Below are 18887 nucleotides of genomic sequence, written 5' to 3'. Positions count from 1 at the left end.
TTCAGCCTCTGCTCTATCACCATGCCCCCTCCTTGGGCTCTCCGTCCTCCCTCTTACCAGAATGCTGTGATTCCACAGGGCCCCTGGAGAGACAGAATGAGATCAAGATGCTTAACTCAGGCACAGATTCTTTCGCACAGTTACCATTTCCAGGGCTTAGGACGTGGCCATTTGGGAAGCCATTATTCTGCCCTAAGAGGGTTTTGAGCAAAGTGATGGGATCTGGTTACATTCTTAGAGGTTACTTCTGCCCACTTTCAACAGTGAACTGTTCCAGGACTGGAGTGTAATATACATAGACAGTGGCAGGCGCTTGTGGCAGTCAATGGAGAGAGGATGTAGTTTTCAACTAGAGTTGTATTAGGGTTGGAAAAGCATTCAAGTTTGAGGAGATACACACACACACACACACACACACAGATTTATTTATTATTATTTATTTATTTTGGGGGGTACTGGGGACTTAACCCAGGGGCACTTAGCTACTGAGCCACATCCCCAGCCCTTTTATATTTTATTTAGAGACAGGGTCTCATTGAGTTGCTTAGGGCCTCGGCCACCTGAGCCGCTGGGATTGCAGGTGTGCACCACCATGCCTGGCTGAGGATATGTTTTTGAAAGCAGAGGTGACAGGATGGGTTGGATGTGGGTGCAGGGGGAAGAGAGGACAGGGGCATGACTTGGGGCTTGGGCCTGGACAGCTGAGTGAATGACCCTGCGCTTACTGAGGTGGGATTGGGGGCCTGGGCCTGCGTGGGGGGGTGGGGCCAGAGCAGCAGGAGCTGATTGTGAGGGGGCAGATGTGAGGGGGAAGAGCTCTGAGTGGACAGGCAGACAGAAAGCTGGTGTCTGAGCCTGGAGTTGTGGAAAAGGGTGGCGCTGTCAGCAAGGCAGTGTGCAGGGCTCTGAGATGAGGTCATCTAGAAAGGGATGCAGAAGGTCAAGGACAAAGCCTCAGGATTCTCAATCATTTCAACTTTTGATTCAAGAAACCTTTTTTTCCCCCCCAAAAAAAATCTCTTTCAAAGCCCAATAGGTGAAAGTGGAAATGGGGCTGTCTGCCCTGGGTGCCGCGGGCCTGCGTCACCCGCACTCCTCAGGCGCCCACACTCCTCGGCCGGTGTGCCTCTGTACAAAAGCCGCTCCTCCAGAGCTGCTCTTGACCTTTCCAGTCTTTGGCAGCCCAGCAGTTACATTTTCATTATGTGTGTGAGAAAGTTGAGAAGCCCAGGGATGTGCACTGACTTTAGAGCAAGTCATTCCTCCTCCAGCCACGTCCCACCTTGGTGTGCAGCTCCAGATCACACTGCGCGTGTCGTGAGGAGGCTGGACTCCCGCGCTTCTGAACACAAGGATTTATCTCTTGACAGAGGTGGAACGAGCCCTTCCATCCTCGGGGTGGTCTGACAAACAGAGGCCTTCTCTTGTGTGATGAGAACCCTGCTCCTCCATGCAGCTGTGCTCAGCATCTGTCGGGGGTGAGGAGCTGTTGGTGAGGGACAGGTGTTGACAGGAGGCTGCAGACCTCACCCGGTGGATTATAGATTGTCTGAGGTTTTAATGTCATCTCCAGATGACAGTTCCCTGGTGTATGCCTCAGAATTTTGCCTGTAGGAATGCCGTGAGAGTTCAGTGCTGGCACTCACAAGCTCGTGTGTATTTGCAGGAAAGATGTACGCCTGCCAGTACTGTGATGCGGTGTTCGCCCAGTCCATTGAGCTGTCCCGCCACGTGAGGACCCACACTGGGGACAAGCCATACGTCTGCAGGGACTGTGGCAAGGGCTTCCGGCAAGCCAACGGCCTCTCCATCCACCTGCACACCTTTCACAGTATGTACTGAGATGATGGATGTCAGTTGTGCAGGGCTACACCTGGCCCTGAGAAAACGTGGAGCAGTCATACAGAGGTTCACCCCACCAGAACTGGCCCCATTCAGTGCCCTGCCTTCCCACATTCTCCTGCAGACCCACAGTCCTCTGGTCCTGTTTCAGGAAGAATCCCATTTTTAACCTGTCCCCCTATGACGCTGGCTTCTCTCTGCCAAGGCTTTCCCTTGTCCTGCTCCAGCCTGCCTGCTGCTGTTCAGCTGCAAAGGTAGACTGTGCTGGAAGGACAGAGCCTCCGTGCTGGCGGCTCAAGGGCACCAGAGGGTTTGTGTCAGTCCCCATCCTCCTCCTCGTCCTGTGCTCACATCTGCCTCCCGCAAGGGCAGCCCAGCCCTTTCCTGGGTGGAGCCTGCGTCCTGCATGGTGCCCACCGTTCTGTTCCAAGTGTTGTTGAACTTCCCTCAATTAGTAGGGTCTTCCCCCATCCTTCTCCCTTTCTACTAGCACCAACACATGCACACACGCGCACACACACACGAGGAAAAGAAGTGCTGCTGCCCCTCATGTTTCCTTCAGCCTCGCTTTTTGCAGCCAGAATGTGACCAACACAGCACAGCAAGTGTCCTGGGCTTGATCTTGAATCCTGACCCTGCCACTTACTTTTCAAATTGCCTTCCCTTCCTAAGCTGCATGTGCCCCTTCCAAACTAAAGCACATGATAATACCACCACCTTGGATTCTTGTAAGGATTAAATGAGATCTCACTACCACAGATGCGAGACGTGTCACCCTCACGCATAGAAGTGGCTCAATAGATGAGATATTACGGTTGGTGATAAGAGCATCCCTGTCAGGTACCATCTGTCACCATCAAGCTTATCTCTTGGCATGCCAGGTACCTTGCATACCTTCCTCCTCTCTCCTTCCCCCTGCCCATCCTTCCTCCCACACACCACTTTCTAGCTGTTGGCAAACAGTGTCTCACAACATCTGCTTTATGTGAACACATCCACGTCTGCTTTCAGCCCAGCCACCGTGGACTTTGCCAGAGCTCCTCAATGCCAGCATGTGGCTGGACACTGGGTTGTGCGGGAAGAATACAAAGCGTGGCCCCTAGCCCCAGGGAGTTGACGAAGACTGCTAAAAGTCCACTTACAGTAGACCTCCAGAGTAGGTCTTGGCTTGGATCCAGTGCCAACCTCTTGAAGTGACATCCGCTTTAGTCTTCTTTTCTCAGTAGCATTACATGAGAATCAGGAAAGGGGAAGACATTAATTTTCAGAATGGAGAGGACCCAAAATAGTTGGCCACATCCCAGAGTCGGTCCTCCCCAGCAGCACAGGACCCAGGCCCCTCGTCCCCTGCACTGAGCTCTCCCGTTTCTTGCTGCGGAAACCTGTGTCAGAGAGCCTTTAAAGGCAGCGTGAAACTGCAATTTTAAGAGCTCTTGTCCACAGGGAGACTAGTTAATGGTGCTGCCCGCCGCTGCCTGTCAGGATCCCTGAGTGAATCTGGTCAGTGCACCAGTAAGGTTGGCCTATGGCTGGGCCTTTCTTGTGGGCAAGGATTTTACTATTAAAACATTTTGCTTTCTATTGCTTTAAGAAAAAGACTGACGTTCTCTGCCAGCCATAGGGCCAGTACGTTCTTTATTAGTCCTCCATATTTTGAGGTCCCACTGGGGAGCTGGCATGTCCAGTGAAGCATGTGCTTCAAGAGTGGGCTCTGGGTGTGCCCTTGGGCAGGAAGGTGCTAACTTAACTCTTTAAACCTTGACTTTTCTAATCTCTAAATTAAGCATGATAATAGAAGCTGCCCACGGGCTGGGGGCAGGGCTAGGTGTCTCTGGGGGCGCTCATTGCCCTCCTCCATGCAGAGGCTTCTTGCTATTGAGTCTGAAGCTCAGTGAGGAAGTACTCCTTGTGCTACTGATGACAAAAGAAATAGTGATGCTCTGGGGAGTGTGTGGGCATCTCCACCAGGAATTAGAAAACTCAAAACGCCGCTGCGAACGTGAGGAGCAACCACGATGTTCCCTGGAAAGTAGTCGAATAGATTAAATGAGGAATTGGACAAACTGCCAGATGCTGCAGGGGTGTCAGTCCAGGAGCTCAGAGGAACCAGGCCCACCTCCTGGAGCTTGCTCCAATGACCTCAGGTCCCCGGAGTCTATGACGCTGTGTGACACCCAAACAGCGTTGCATTACTGATTGCTGCTTGTGCTGTTTTTCTCCCCTCTGCCTCTTTCTCTTATGGCTGCCCCTCCGGGAACTAGACATAGAAGATCCCTACGATTGCAAGAAATGCAGGATGAGTTTCCCCACTCTGCAAGATCACCGGAAGCACATCCACGAGGTGCACTCCAAGGAGTACCACCCCTGCCCCACGTGTGGGAAGATCTTCAGTGCCCCTTCCATGCTAGAGCGCCACATGGTGACCCACGTCGGAGGGAAGCCCTTCAGCTGTGGGATCTGCAACAAGGCCTACCAGGTGACCTCGGGCGCTGGAAGTTGTTCCTCCAGTCCCTGCCCCATTCGGTTCCCTGGTTCCTGTGTTTGTGACTTGCAGGTTGTCCCAGCTCATCCCCAAATGTTACGATAGGACCGATCCTTGTGTGTCATGGGCTGGGGTATAGCTCAGAGGTGGAGCGTGTGTTCGGTATGTGCAAGACCCTGGGTTCCATCCCCACCACTGGATTTTAAAAAGCAACTTCTAATTGAGATTCTCTGAAATCTGGTCAAGTGATGCAGTGGGGGAGCCGTCTGTCATTAGAGCAGAAAGTTGTCTCCCCTTTTCTCTTCGACTTCATCTTATCAAAAATGGGATGCTGTTCTTCCCCTTGGACGCTCATGTTCTATAGAACCTATTGATGCACAAGGGATATGAAAATAGCAACGAGGAGCAGTACAGTGCCTTGATCGCCTTGTTTAGCACAATTGTTTAACTCCCAGGGAAGGACTCTGCATTTTTACTTTAGAATTTGTTACATAATTAAGGTGAAGCCCTATGTAGATCTAAAAAGAAACCATATCTATCAGAAATCAGTCCCAGAGAAAAGAATGGTCCTTGCTGTCTCCTGTGATGTAGGTGTGGACAGAGGCCCAGCAGCTGATTTAGAAATGAGAGCTCACTTTGTGGCCGGCCTTGTGCTGTGACATTGGTGTGATGGAGCTGACGAGGGCCTGGGCTTGGTGTCTGCACGGAGAGTTCCCAGTGCTGTTCTGGAGCCTGGGAAAGGCAGTGGCGCTTGCTTCTGGACTCCCAGGCTCCTCCCTGGCAGGCTGCTCTGCCTCACCTCTAGGCCTCTGGGAAGCGGTGAGATAGAGCTCAGGGTGAAGAACATCTGTGCCTGCTGGTGGCCAGGGTTTAGTCCTGAAGACTTACGGGGGACTCAGTTGAGCCCTGCCAGAATGGCCTCTCCACTCCTAGTTGCCTTACTCTCGAGTCAGCACTCAGCAAGATAGGTCAGTGTGCACTTAGGTGGGTCGCAGTGACTCGGGAGGCTGAGGCAGGAGGATTGCAAGTTTAAGGCCAGCCTGGGCAACTTAGACTCTGTCTGAAAATTTGAAAAAAAGGGCCAGGGACGTAGCTTGGTGGTAGAGTGCCCCTGGGTTCAATCACCAGGACTCCAAAAAACATATGGCAGTAGATCCATGAGCTTATCTCAGAATCTATTTTCCTTTATGGGGATCTTGTGAGCTTCCTGGCTTGCTAGAATTTTCTAAGACCTAACATTTGCCTGATTTCTTACAGCAATTGTCTGGTCTGTGGTACCATAATCGGACCCACCATCCGGATGTGTTTGCTGCTCAGAACCACCGATCGTCTAGGTTCTCACCGCTGCAGTGTAGCTCCTGCGACAAGACCTCTCCCAACACCATGGAACACAAGAAGCACATCAAGGCCGAGCACGCAGGTGAGGCGGGGGCACAGAGCGCCTGTGAGCAGATGCGTGGGAGGGTCTTGATGTCCTGGTTCCCGCACCTCAGGGCGGCCTGCTGTGCTGGTCGCCTCTGTTCTGCCCGGCATACCTGAAAGGACGCCAGTCCCAACCCTCAGTGACAGTAGCTTGAGTGGCCGTGATTCTCAAACCTGGACACCGAGGGCAGTGTAAGCTCCTGCCAACCCCTGAGTGAGGACCAGTCAGGCACATGGGAAGGGTGCCAGCTTTGGTGGCAGACGGGCCCAGGAAACCCCAATGCCAGCACTTACCCAGCTGCATGACCTTGCCAAGTGACTTTTCCGAGCCTGTTTCCTCCTCCGCAGAATGGGAGTTACTAATACCTGCCTTGCAGGTAAATTGAGAGATAATCACAACAGCTGTCAGTCACGGAGCATTTTCTGTGTACAGGGGGCAGCCGGGTACTCCGTGTGTATTTTCTTGTTAACTCCCACTGCCCTCTTGCACCTGGACAGTCTGGACCAGAGCCTGCTCTTTACGACTAGGTTGCATGAGGTGTGAGCCTCTTGCCCTGGTGGATCTTGTACAGAGGGTCAGTCCTCACCCCACCCCAAGCTGTTCACTCTCTGGCCTTGGCAGAGCCCTCCTTTTTGTCTTTTCCCACGTTTTTCCTTATACACTTCACAGATATGAAGTTCCACGAATGTGACCAGTGTAAGGAGCTCTTCCCCACACCAGCTCTGCTGCAGGTCCACATCAAGTGCCAGCATTCAGGTCAGTGCCCCTTCTGCATACCTCTGAGCTAGACTGAGTGCAAGCCTCGTCTTTTCTGTTTTTTGAATATTTATTTATTTATTTGTTTGTTTATTTATTTATTTATTTAATGTAGTTGTAGTCGGGCACAATACCTTTATTTATTTATTTTTATGTGGTGCTGAGGATTGAACCCAGGGCCTTGCACGTGGGAGGCAAGTGCTCTACCACTGAGCTCCAGGCCAAGCCACTGGCTTGTGCTTCGGTTTCCTCATCTGGCAGATGGGAATCATAGTGCTCACTTCATCAGGTGGCTGCGAAAGCCTTTAGGCCTGGCACTGGTGAGCACCCGGTGTAGCCACGGCTGTCATTGTTGTGCCCGTATTCCATCAACTCTAGAAGGCCAGATACTAAGTTGTACCATTTTTAATGAACCATTAAGTGCTGCCAATTAAACTCTGCTTTCTTATTACTTGAATCTGTAGGTTATGCTAAGTGCTATTTTAGTCTTAACTTGACATGGATCTTTATCCTGTCACACGCATGGTGTGCATACATAAAAAGGAAAACCTAAGAGTAAGTCGATGAAGGGAAGAAGCCAGCTTCTCCAGTAACTTTCAGTTCCAGTTGTCAAGGTTTGTCACACCATGTTTGCTCTGCCATCAATAGCATTGGTGACCAAGCACAGGCATAAGATTCCTCCAGAAAACTGGAGGCTCTTAGTTTTGATCTCTGAAATACCGCATAGACTGCTTTTGATTGTTGCTCTGGGATGTAGCTGACCCTTCATCACCTGCCCCTCCCCCTGGACTGTTCGGGTACTACTCGTGGAAAGTGCGCACCGTCCTATCCCAGGGATGTCGTCCAGTCATGGACACTCGTCCTGTGAGCCCGTGCTTGTGCATGCACAGCCATCGACAAGTGACCCCACTGCTGCCTAGCCACAGCAGTCAGAGGTGCCATTGGTCCCGCCTCAGAGATGTGAAAATGAACTTCCTAGGTTTGGTGAAATCGTTCATCAGTGTCCTTGTCCACCATGGAACGAGTAATGGGCTTCAGCAGAGGCAAGCCTAGCCTCTATCTGATGTTAATAATTAAACTGTGTATTTTGAAGATACCTCACTTGCAGGAGACCCTTCCAAAGCTCTCTGTCTAGTTTTATGTCATTGCCATTTTATAAAGAAGGCCCCTCCAAATTGTACGAGCTTCAGGCCCCTCCAGACCTCGACTTGCATCTCTCCCCCTCCCTCCTTCAGGGACCCAGCCATTCAGGTGCTTGTACTGCGCGGCCACGTTCCGCTTCCCGGGAGCCCTGCAGCACCACGTCACCACGGAGCACTTCAAGCAGTCGGAGAGCACCTTCCCCTGTGAGCTCTGTGGGGAGCTCTTCACCTCCCAGGCACAGCTGGACGGCCACCTGGAATCTGACCACCCAAAGATGGTGGGCACTGAAACCCAGGCTGCCACCTCACAGATGGTACAGGTGACTCTGGGGCCATCAGATTCACGGGATGTGAACGCGGGGTTCCAAAGGCTTCCCTAGAGTACCTTGGTTGAAGGTCTCCCTGGTAATACATTCATGATCGTAAGAGTCCCTGCACCTCTTACCAAACAGAGCTGTAGGGAACTGTGCAGAGGAATGGCTACACCCCGTGTTGGGCAGGGACCACCATCAGGTGAGGCCCATGGGTGACTCCTGGGCTGGGCACGTACACCTTGTGTGTCTGGGCCTCTCACCTGGTGAGAAGTCCGCCTCTTCTTGATTTTGAAGCCAAGCTCAGTCCAGTCTGTCTCTGGTCCCTTTGTATCTTCCCTCCCATCTTTTCCAGAGAGAGGAGGGCAGAAAAGGAAGGAAACTCGGCTCTGCCCATGTTGAGTAGCTGGAGAGGGGCTAGGGAGAGCTGAGACTGAGGGAGACTTCAGCCTCTTGGACTGCCCCACTGTCCAGTTGTGTAGGTCAGTCATTTGCAAACCATGTTTTTATGGCCTCTAGGGAACAAGGGCAAGTCAGGTGGGCAGAAGTCCAGGTGACAGGCCTGCTGTCATGTCACCCAGGCTATTTTGCTTTTATTTATTTATGTATTTATTTCCTTAGAGTTCTTGGTGAGATGTCCTTGGAGAGGAAGAAAAGGAGGGCTCCAATCCTAAAAGAGAAAGCCAGCTTGGAAACTGCTGTTTCCGGAGACTGTTGGGCTTCACCCTGTAGCGTGGGAAGCAGCTGTGCCCGCTGTCCCCTTCTCAGGAGCGGGTGGCTGAGCCCTCCGTGGGCAGGGGTTGGGGGGCACTCTTGTTTAAAAATACTGAAGGAATCAAGCTGTCCAGGGGTCCACAGGTCAGAAGCACTGAAGCGCAGGTTGGGCCGGAGCTGGGAGTGCCTAACCACAGACTGGCTCTCCCACCAGGGGCAGGTCAGCCTTAGCAGACAGTGCGCGTGGCGTGTGGCCCGTGGAGGGTTGGGGTGCTGGCCAGCCAGCTACTGAGCTGGTGACTGAGCTGGCAGGAGCCACGGCTCATCTGTTCAGCTGCTTCTCAAGCTCTGTAGCCACACAGCCCCCAGGAAGGCTGGCAGCTCTCGGAGGTCCGAGAAGGCCCTCTGCCTGGGCTTCTGAAGAATCACTTCATTTCCTTGCGTCCAGGCTGCTGTCACGTCACCCAGGCCACTTAATTTTTTAGGTGCCATGTTTCAGACCTGAGACCAGCCACCTTCAGTGGCTCCTGTTCCATGGCACTTACCTACGCATTGTCATCCTCGAGACAGGAAAACTCGGTGTGGGAGACCAAGGCAGGGTTCCCTGGTGTGATCACAGAGTCCGGCGCCCAGAGGCGGCGTACTGGGCAGATTATAGCAATTTGGTGTGTAGAGTTATTGAAATTGTCTGCCGCCTTCTCTTTTGCATCACTGGTGTTAGGCTTGCCTCTTCCCATTAGGCACAAGTAATTGCTCTCCTCAGGGGGAAACATTTATATCATCATTACTGCACGAGGCGGAAACTCGAGGAGCTGACTGTGGGCACTGCCCAGAGCAGCCTTCCGGTCTTTCCCTTTCAGGTGATCCAAACTCCTGAGCCAGTGGCTCCAACTGAGCAGGTGATCACTTTGGAGGAGACACAGCTTGCTGGGTCGCAGGTGTTCGTGACTTTGCCTGATTCTCAGGCAACTCAGACCAGCTCTGAGCTCGTGGCGGTGACTGTGGAAGACTTGCTGGATGGTACCGTGACCCTGATCTGTGGCGAGGCCAAATGAGGGACTGCTCCTCTGGCAGAGGGGTCCCTGCGTCGGCTCCAGAGGGGAAGCTCTGCAGTTTGCCCTTTGCCCTCCCTGCTGTCCTTTATGGCGAGCATCTTAGCTTAGCACCAACCTAGACAATCTCCCTGGGAAAACCGACGGAAATTACATTGCTCTCATGAAACCCACCATGTCTGAATCATCCGTGCCAATACTCCATCCTCCACCGAAGACAGCCTCCGTCCCATGGCTGCTGCTCGGGTCTCCGTGACACCACTTGGCCCTGAGGGAAGTCTAGCTTCTGAATTAGAGTCTGAAAGAGCAGTGGGTTGGGAGCTGGTGACCAGGCCAGCCAGGAAGGTGTGCTGTGCTGCAGCCCTACTCGGGCAGGGCATTTAGCTGGGGGACCAGGCTGGCAAGAAATGGCTGCAAGGGACTCCAGTGCCCCTGGCTATTTGAAAATGAGAGCAGGGCCCAGCACCCCCTCCAGGGACCCCAGCCAAGAGCACACTTGTCTTTCCTCACTTCTCCCACTCTCCCCTCTGCTTGGGTCCCCCAGATCCTGCTGACCATGCCCAGCACACTAGTGGTACCACTGCAGGAAGCACAGGTCCTCGCTGGTCCGCAGAGGGAGCCCCTCCCCAAACAAAGCCTGTGGAGGGCTTCTCCTGGAGGTGCTCCACGGGAGGCCGTCCAGCCGAAGAGGCCGCCTCTGCCTTTCTATGGTGTTCTTCCTGGTGTCCTTACCTGAAAGGTGGCTCTCACAGCTCTTCCATGTTCCTCACCCCCTTCCTCTGATCAAGGCTAAAACTTCTACTGACCCAGGGGGCCTGGCTTGTGGCTGCCTCTGGAGCATGTGACGTTGCCACTGAGCCAGCAGGGGCCTGTCTGTGGAGGGGTGGCCAGGGCAGCTCCTGGCTGTGCCTGCTGCCCGCTGGTACGCCTCGTGGGCGGCTGCTCTCTGGCTCCCCGGCTGCACACTTAGCGAAGTTCAATGATCTTTTTGAGTCTAAATTTCAAAAAACTTTTTGTCTTTAGTTCCTAAAATATAATCTGGTAATTAATAGTTTGTGGAATCCATTAGGAGGTGAAGTAGATGACTGTTCATTCCTACCGTTTAGGATTTAACTGTCCCTTGATGCCCAAAGGTTGACATGGGCTAGTGCAGCATTGACACACAGACAGGGCTCCCTGCCACTTTGTGTGGCTTGAATCCTTGGATAGGAGAGCGCTTGAGCTGGGCGCTCGCCCTCACCCGCCAGCAGCGAGAGCCCAGCACTTCCTTCCAAGCACAAGTTCTCGCGTGGCCACAGGCAGAGCCGGGGTCGGGCTCCACTGTGGTGGGGCATTTGTTGCTGCTGCAGGGTCTGATGGCACCCAGCTAGAAGGGCAGAGGGTCGAGACTTCACCTTGACTGGTGTCTGGAATCCGCTGGGCACAGAGTGCCCTGACAAGTTTCCACAGCCCAACCCACAGCTGCTCCCGCCTCCAGGCCTGTCCTCATTTTGATGGGGCAAAGCACTTGAGCTCATAGTCCTGGAATCTTCTTATCCTCAAGCAAATGACATTTTTAAAGGAGAGTCCGCTTCAGAAGCCAAAAACTGACCAGAAGATGGTGCTCAAACCCTAAGACTTCACCTCCCTGGAAAGACCTCACCGTTCTGCCGTGGCCGCCCCTGTTTGAAGCTTTTGCAGTCCTGGGGGCTGGCAGACAGGAGAGCGCTTGATTTGTAAGTGGCAAAGTGGCACTGAATCTCCCCTTGGCACCAGATGAGACCCACTGAAAGGCAGTGGAGTGGCACAGGCTCTAGGCCCAGTGGTAAGAACATGGCTCCTTGCAGGCCACGGAGGGGTGGGAACTGTGGTGAGCGTCACCAAGTTTCTGTCTTCCAGAAAGCAAAACATTAAAAACCGGTTGCTGAGGGCCCGTGGGGCGAGTAGGGTGTATTCTGTTTTGTTCTGGAGTGTTCTGAATAAAAGCGCTCTAAGTTTTAAGCCCAAGGGTCAGATCCTTTCCGGCACTGAGAGTCCTTTCTCTGATTTTGATGGGGACCCAGATGGTGGCTGGACAGAGAAAGTCGGACCTGCTGCTGGGCCATCGGGCACGCTCTTCCCGGGCACACTTGGCAGGAGGCACCCGCCCAGCGGTGCTGTTCTGGTTGGGGCGCAGGAGTCCGTCCTGGATTCAGTGTCTGCTCCGAGTGGCCTGTGTGCTGGCCAGCTCCGCCTTTACAGTGTCGCTCTCTGGAGAAGCCCAGGCCTGCATTTTACAAGGAGACCTTTTCAGTTCTCCCACTTTGCCCAAGAGACCTTCTGAGTGGCTGCTCTGGAGGACGTTGCTAATGGCTCTCCTCTGTCCACGTGCTTGCTTTCCTGTGGCCGTGGTGTCCCTTCTGCCATGGAAGGTGCCGTGCGGTCCCTGGGTGAACTTGTGGCAGTTGGAGGAGTCTCTGGACTTCTGGGAACAGGTGCATTGGTTCCTTGGGGCCACACGCCTCCTCTGCTCCCTGAGCTCATGACCCTGCTGGTGAGGAGGGGCCGGAGGCAGGTGCCACAGTGGGGTCTGTTTCTGCGGGAGTGGAGGGGTCAGTTACAGACCAGGATTTGCCCATCAAGGTAAGTGAGGCTGAAATCAATGATGGAGTGCCGCAGGCAGGTGCGACCCACCATCCAAACAGGAGCAGAACCTGGACCGGGGGCAGCCACAGGGCAGGGACAAAGGTCTATTTGTAAAGCCATCTCTCCTGTCTCTGAAGTTGCTTGGAAAACTTTGAGCCCATGAGCATCAGGGCTGCCGTGGCAGTGCCCGCTTCCCATGGTGCAGGCCCCTCTGAGGAAGGAAGCCTCCGACTTGCCCCCGGCCACAGGAGGCACCTCAGCCTTGTCCCTTGGGCCAGAGCTCTGATAGTGCTAAGGGATGAAATGGGGTCCAGTGAATAGTGAGCCCAATCAGGGGACTTCCAGAATTGAAAGGAAGAGGGAGAGGGTCCCTAAATTCTCCCATACCAAGGACTGATGACATCTGGTGGGGGGGGGAGACAGTGTGCCATTAAATCTCATGTGCCTGAGAACCCAGATGACTAAGGAAAGGGGGAAGCTGACAGTCTTACAGAGGGGGCAGGAGGTGCTGGAGACGAAGAGCATTTCCGTTAAGTTGGGGCCAGAAAGTCCAACAGGGAAGGAGAAGACCCTGGGCTGCTTGTCTGCCCGCCTCCCCCAGAGGAAGGGCTGGGCAGCCCTGTTCTCTTTGGCCCAGTGTGTCCCGGGGGTACTTGGGAAATAATGGAGTAAAAGACAGACCTGGGAGCCAGGTGCGGTGGCACACACCTGCAGTCCCAGCGGAGCAGTGCTGAGGCGGCAGGAACTCGGCCATGGCGATTCAAGGAGACCCTGGCTCAAAGTTTTTAACAAACCATAAAAAGGGCTTGGCTGAGGCTCAGTGGTAGAGTGCCTGCCTCTAATGATTAGTGCCTGGCTTTGACCCTCGTACTGCTCAAGAAAAGAGCAGACTTGGGGCTGAGCTAATGGATTGCCATGGAAACCTTGAACCTGGTAGTCCCTGAGCCCCAGGTGCAGCAGCCAGCGGGCTCTGAGACTTGTCTGGAACTTGCTGCCTGGTTTGCCTTAGCAAGGGGGGCGCCCCCGTCCCCACCCGGTCAGGACAGCCAGCGCCCGCGTGCTCTCTCTGTGTCGGATCACGATCACTCACTCTTGCACTAACGTGTAAATAAGATATGCACTTTCAAAGAATCTCCGCTGCCTGGGTGTGGGATGCACTGTGGTGGTGCGGGTCCATTCCGGTTTGGGGCAGCTGGCATTGGCACAGGCACAGCCTGGGCTGGAGGCTGCCCCTGGGGGCTGTTGCGGACTTCCAGGCCGCGCTAGTTCATGGAGTCTCCCCTCCTCGCCGTTTCCCAGGGAGCCAGGGGGTGTTGAGAGCAAAGGCCATGGTGTCCCCCCATGGTGCCTCCTCTCAGTGCCACTGTCTGACTGTGACCTTGGGCGAGTGCTTACCCTCTGAGGTCCTTCCTCCTGCTCCCATCTACAAAATGGGGAAATGATCAACTTGTCCCCCAGAACTCTAGGATGAATCAAAAGCCTGGATTTAATGAATATAGTGCAAAAATTTGGTTGCTAATGAAGTCCTCTGCAGACACGTCAGCCCTCTGGCGCCTCCTGGCGCTGAGGGGAGTGGGCCTCCCCGGCCTCCCCAGCCTCCCTCCCTCGATCCTTAGGGATCCTACAGCACCCAGCACTTTTCATGTACCTCTTGAACCTCAGCTGCCCCCAAAGCACCAAGTGCTGAGCAGATAACTATGAAATAGGCAGAGACCTCTCCCAGGGGACAGCTGAAAATGTCCCATTGCTGGCAGCCAGCAGATGAACAAGGAAGGGCGCCCTGCAGGAGGCAAGAGGTGCCTGCCAGAGGGACCAGCCTGTGAGGCGAGGGCCACCAGACCTTTAGCCTGAGGTGGGGGCCGGGGGGTCCTGTGCTCACTTAGGGACAGTCCTGGAGCAGCCCAAATGCACCTGTACTGGGGCGGGGGGGGGCGCCCTCTGCCTGGGTGGCGCCTGCAGGGAGAGGCTGACCTGGCCAGGCCAGCTTTGAGCAGTAGCCTGGAGAGCGTTCGGCAACAGGAGGGGTGAGCGTGACCTCAGAAGGTGGGTGTGCAGAGTGCAGGGCTGCTGTGGGGCAGGTTGGCAGGACCAGGCAGAGGGAGGGGATGGGCCGGGTCCCCAGCCCCACCTAGGACTAGACCAGTGACATTAAAGGAGTCTCTTAACCGTGATCGTGAGGAGAAAGTTATTCACATTTTTAAACAGCTGACAGTCTGGAGCTTCCTAAGTGGTGGCCTTAACTATGCACCTTTAAAGGGCCCCAGGGTAGGGGACGACCCCACGTCAGGAAGGGGATGACCCCACGAGGCCCTGGGCCCAAGGCCAGAGTAAGGGGGAGCACTTTGGGCTGCCCTGGGTTGGACACAGACTCCATCCCAGACAGAGTGGGCAGTGACAGGAAACAGCTGCCCAGGGCCGGAGCATGAGCTCGGGGAGCCCCTGGCACCACAGCTGGCGAAGCCCAGACCTCTGAGCCCCAGGTGGAGACAAATCAGGGGCAGCTGGGAAAAGTGCCAGTGCCAGGCCCAGAGGTCCCCTCACCTCCTGGTGCTTGTTGTCCCTCTGACCCTCAGGGACTGACGCTCAGACACAGTTGGGGTGGGAAGGAAACAGCTGTGGCCCTGCGGAGACCTGGCCCCCAGCGAGGGTCTGCATTCTTCCTGGGCAGCCACCCACTCGGGACTCCGGTTGTCTCTAGAAGGGGGCTTCTCAGACGTGGGCAGTAGGAACCAGCCCTTCTCCTCCGGAATGTTCTTCAGCTTCCTCGAGCGCCCGTGCTGTCTGCCCTGTCACTTGGTGCTTGCAGAGCAGAGGTGCCCAGTCCACGGAGACGTGGCCCTCCTCGCAGGCTCTTGTGGATAGTGTGCCCAGCGGGAGCTCAGTCAATGCTGCTGGAGACCGACTGTGACCTGGACACACATCCTGAGAGGGAGAAGAGCCGCACCCTGAGTTCTGCGGAGCTGGTTCCGCAGCTGGGGATGCACTGTCCTGCACTCCCCCACCGCCGCCTTCCTGTCTGCAGCCCTTGGCCTGGATTCCTGAGCTCCCTTGCCCAGCTTTCCTACCTGTCCCTAAACCTGCCATCTTAGGATGTCCCCACCCCACCTGCTCCACCTTTGAAGCCCAGACCTGTAGTGGTACAGGATCGATTTCCAAGACGGTGTCGTTGCTGCTGGGATTCTGGGCGGCTCGAGGGCCCGCACCTCCCTGTCTTGGTTTCTCCTGGAGCACGGAGTGCGGGCTGGGTGTGCAGAGGACGGCAGGAGGGACCAAGCAGGGCCCGCCGCCCTCTGCACTCCGGGGAAGCCCACTCCACGTCTCCTTCTGTGGGCGACACTGTTCCCCAAGCCACCTGTGGGCTAGTCTATCAAACCTCCTCCTTCCTTTGTCCTCCAAGAAGAGATTGCAGAAGGCGGGGAGCAGCCGTGGCCAGGGCTCCAGGGCTCCCAGACGCTCTGCTCAAACACCGTCCCTTCTGCACGGGTTCCCCTGGCGCAGGCCACCGACAGCTGATCAAACACATCCGACGAGGCAGGTGCAGGGACCCACGTCTCCTCCAGGGGAGATTTCACAGCCCTGCCATCAGGAGGGCCTGATAAAAATGGGCAGGGTGGGGAGGGGCCCTGGGGCTGGCATAGGATGGAGCAGTTATTCATCCTATTTGAGTTGAGGCCTCTGTGTCCCACACAGGGTCCAGACCAAAGCCAGCTGGCCAGAGGGCCAGGGCTGGAGCAGCCTCGGAGCCAGGGCTGCAGCTGAGGAAAGGGCGGCTGCAGCTGTCCCCCGGGAATGTGAGGGGAGATTAAGTGGGCACAGGCAGGGAGCGTGAGATTCTCCCCAGTTGTGCCCCTTCAAGGGCAAAAAGTGTGTTCCCTTCTTGTTTACACACATACGCGCACACACACACACACACACCAGGCGGTTCCTGGCACATCCGGTGCCTGAGGCCCAGGTCTGTTGGGACCTAAAGTTCCAGGGGTCAGTAGGCTCCTGTCAAGGCTCACCCCCTGCCAGAGGCTGGCGGGGGGCAAAGCAGGACAAACAGCATGGATTACCCGAGCAGCCAGAACCCACCCTCCTGCCAGTCCAGGGTGGACCTAAAGCTCCCGGTCTCCACCCACTGGGGAGTCACCTTGTCCTTTCCGCAGGGTGGAGGGGACACTTAATGTTTTTTTAGGAAGAGTCATGATTAATCATGGCTGCGCTTCCACACTGGACACTGAGCGAAGGCCTTTCGTGTCATTCCCCATAAAGTCGCTCCAGATGAGGAACCCAAGGCCAGGGAAGCGCAGAGGGCACAGCTGGGCTCGCTCCCGAGCAGCCAGCTTCTCTCTGTCCTGCTCCTCGGCGCCTTGTGTGTCACACCTGGACTGTGACTGGGAAGCCACCTCCCCACCTGCTCTCCCCTCCATCCTGCCTGGGACGGCAGCAAGACCTAAGATCCCGCCTGCAAATGCCACGTCCAGAGCAAGAAGAGGAAGCTTCCGCAGACCAGAACAGCAGCCGTCTTACTGGACAGTATCAGATCCGAAAAGGAGTTGAGACCCAGTGGATCAGATCTGGGTTCAGACCCCTGCTCTGTCCCTTTATAGAAGTGGGGATGGACCCCAGCGTTCACATGTGGTGGGGAGGGGCTCTGCCCTGCCCTTCACCCCCAGCCCTTTTAAAATCATTATTTTGAGACAGGGTCTCACTAAGTTGCCCAGGCTGGCCTTGAGCTTGTGACCCAGGCCAGTGCCACCATACCTGGCTCAGTTAACTCTTCCTCTTAATTGTCTGTAGAATGGAGGTAATGCAGACTCTCAAGGTGATTGGGGAGATTAAAAATAGTACTTAGAAAGTTCTAGAACAGGCCATGGCATTAACAAGTGTTCAATAAAAACTAGCAATGGTGTTACCAGGGACCCCAAGGCCCACCTGCCCTGCTGTCCCTCACGTCTGTCCTGGGCTCCGACTCCAGGGCACTGCGGCTGTCTGCTTGTGGATTCCGGCAGCAAGGCTCTGAGGCGGGATGGGCTTGGCTGAGTTTGCCAATGAAGTTTCAGAAAGTTGATGAGTTGGTCTCCTGGCGAGTCGGCAGCAGCAGCACCCCCACAGCAGGGACACGGTTGCCCTCTGCCCTGGACAAGCCAGTCGCACATCACCCCCAACAGGCACCACCTCTGCTCAGATGAGCAGTGTCCCCTGGGGCCCAGGTGATGGGACGTCTGTTCTTCATCATGTGACGTGAGAGCCACTGTCACCCGTGGCTGTGAAGCACTTGAAATGTGGCTAGGGTGACGAAGATCCAAATTTTAATTTCAACTTCAGTGGTCATGTGGAACTGGTAGCCATAGTCAGACGGCACGGAATGACGGACATCAGGGACAGGACCACGCAGGAAGGGCTGAGGTGCCCCCCCAGGCTGTCCGACTCCAGCACCTGTGGCTTCCCCAGGGGCACCCAGTGCCAGGAGCGAGGCAAACACGGCTGCAGGGTCCGAAAACAGGCCCTCCTTCCAGGCTGCCCTGGCTCTGGGCCTGCCGTCAGCCCCGCCCACCCTGGACCCTGCTCCAGCTTCCTGCTTCCTGTGGATCCTGCTTACTGAGCACCTGTCACCCCAGGCCACACGCCCTGGGCTCCACCTCCTTCAACGCTGATCCTGATACTGACTCTAATGACAGTGCTCTTGTCCCAGGCCACACAGGAGTAATGGAAGCTCAGAGAGATTGAGAAACCTGTCCAAGGTCACCCAGCCTTTGGGGAAGGTCACACCGGCATAAATGCAAAATGCACTATTCTTGCTCCTGTTTCTCAAACTCCAGACCTGAGGGAAACGGAAAAAAGAAGGTACCACAGGGGCTCCCCAGAGACCCTCCACCACCACCGAGGAGGCGCCATTCCCCTGAGTGGGCCGTCCACGCAAAACCGTGCTGTGTGGAGAGTGGCAGGGCTGGGCATGCGGTTCTCAGGGGACAGGTCACCTGTGAGTTTTTGGCTTTGTGACAACTATTTCGATCTTGCTTTAGGTGACCGCTTTTTTTGTTTGTTTGTTTTCCTGGTTTGGGTGTTTCTGTGGTGCAGGAGTCAAGCCCGGGGCCTCGTGGGTGCTAGGCAACCCCCCACCACGCAACTCCATCTTCAGCCCTTATTTTATTTTGAGACAGGGTCTCACTAAGTTGCCCAGGCTAACCTCAAACTTGCAATCTCTTCCCTTCTGCCTCGGCCTCCTGAGAAGCTGGGGTTACACCTGGGTGTCCCCACCACCTGACACGACTCTGATGCCCAGGCTGGCCTCTAATTCCTGGGTATGAGTGAGCCTTCTGCCTCAGCCTCCCAAGTGGCTGGGCCTACAGGTGTGGGCCACAGACCATGACTTTAAATGGGACTTTTGTTTTGATGGTAACGAAGAGGATTTGTTCTTTGTTGCAAGTAAATTCATTGTCACTGTGACCTGTGTGACTTTGGACATGTTTTTTTCTTTAGCTCCCGACTCCCAGACTCCAACCCCTCCTATCTCCCGGGAGGAGGAATCCAGTTCTGGGTCTGACTTGGCCACTGCCACACTGTGCGCCTTGTCGG

The 18887-nt window shown here is 55.1% G+C and overlaps 1 protein-coding gene and 1 long non-coding RNA gene across 5 annotated transcripts in view; one reads left to right on the top strand and one right to left on the bottom strand.

The window, feature by feature from the left end:
- The window catches only part of Zbtb40 (zinc finger and BTB domain containing 40), a 66797-nt gene extending 55095 nt beyond the window's left edge, over positions 1–11702 (top strand). Inside the window, exons 13-18 of one of the 4 annotated variants that reach the window (XM_015485550.2) lie at positions 1667–1831; positions 4104–4318; positions 5582–5744; positions 6417–6503; positions 7739–7923; positions 9531–11702. In XM_015485550.2, the coding sequence (XP_015341036.1) occupies positions 1667–1831; positions 4104–4318; positions 5582–5744; positions 6417–6503; positions 7739–7923; positions 9531–9725 (1010 nt within the window). In that variant the 3' untranslated portion in view covers positions 9726–11702. Of the gene's footprint in view, positions 1–1666; positions 1832–4103; positions 4319–5581; positions 5745–6416; positions 6504–7738; positions 7966–8577; positions 8781–9530 lie in introns of those variants that run through there. The other 3 variants (XM_048816111.1, XM_015485549.2, XM_048816112.1) reach the window with 3 other exon arrangements.
- Positions 11703–14500: 2798 nt separating this feature from the next.
- On the bottom strand, positions 14501–15885 carry LOC125620484. Its single transcript, XR_007352184.1, has 2 exons — positions 15456–15885; positions 14501–15248 (listed from the first exon to the last, which is right to left on the bottom strand). It is a non-coding gene; the product is annotated as an uncharacterized LOC125620484 (long non-coding RNA).
- Positions 15886–18887: the final 3002 nt, after the last annotated feature.

Source organism: Marmota marmota, unplaced genomic scaffold (genome assembly GCF_001458135.2).
Source record: "Marmota marmota marmota unplaced genomic scaffold, marMar, whole genome shotgun sequence".
Lineage (NCBI taxonomy): Eukaryota > Metazoa > Chordata > Mammalia > Rodentia > Sciuridae > Marmota > Marmota marmota.
Note: the sequence above shows the minus strand (reverse complement) of the source record. Positions and strands in the feature narration are given on the sequence as shown.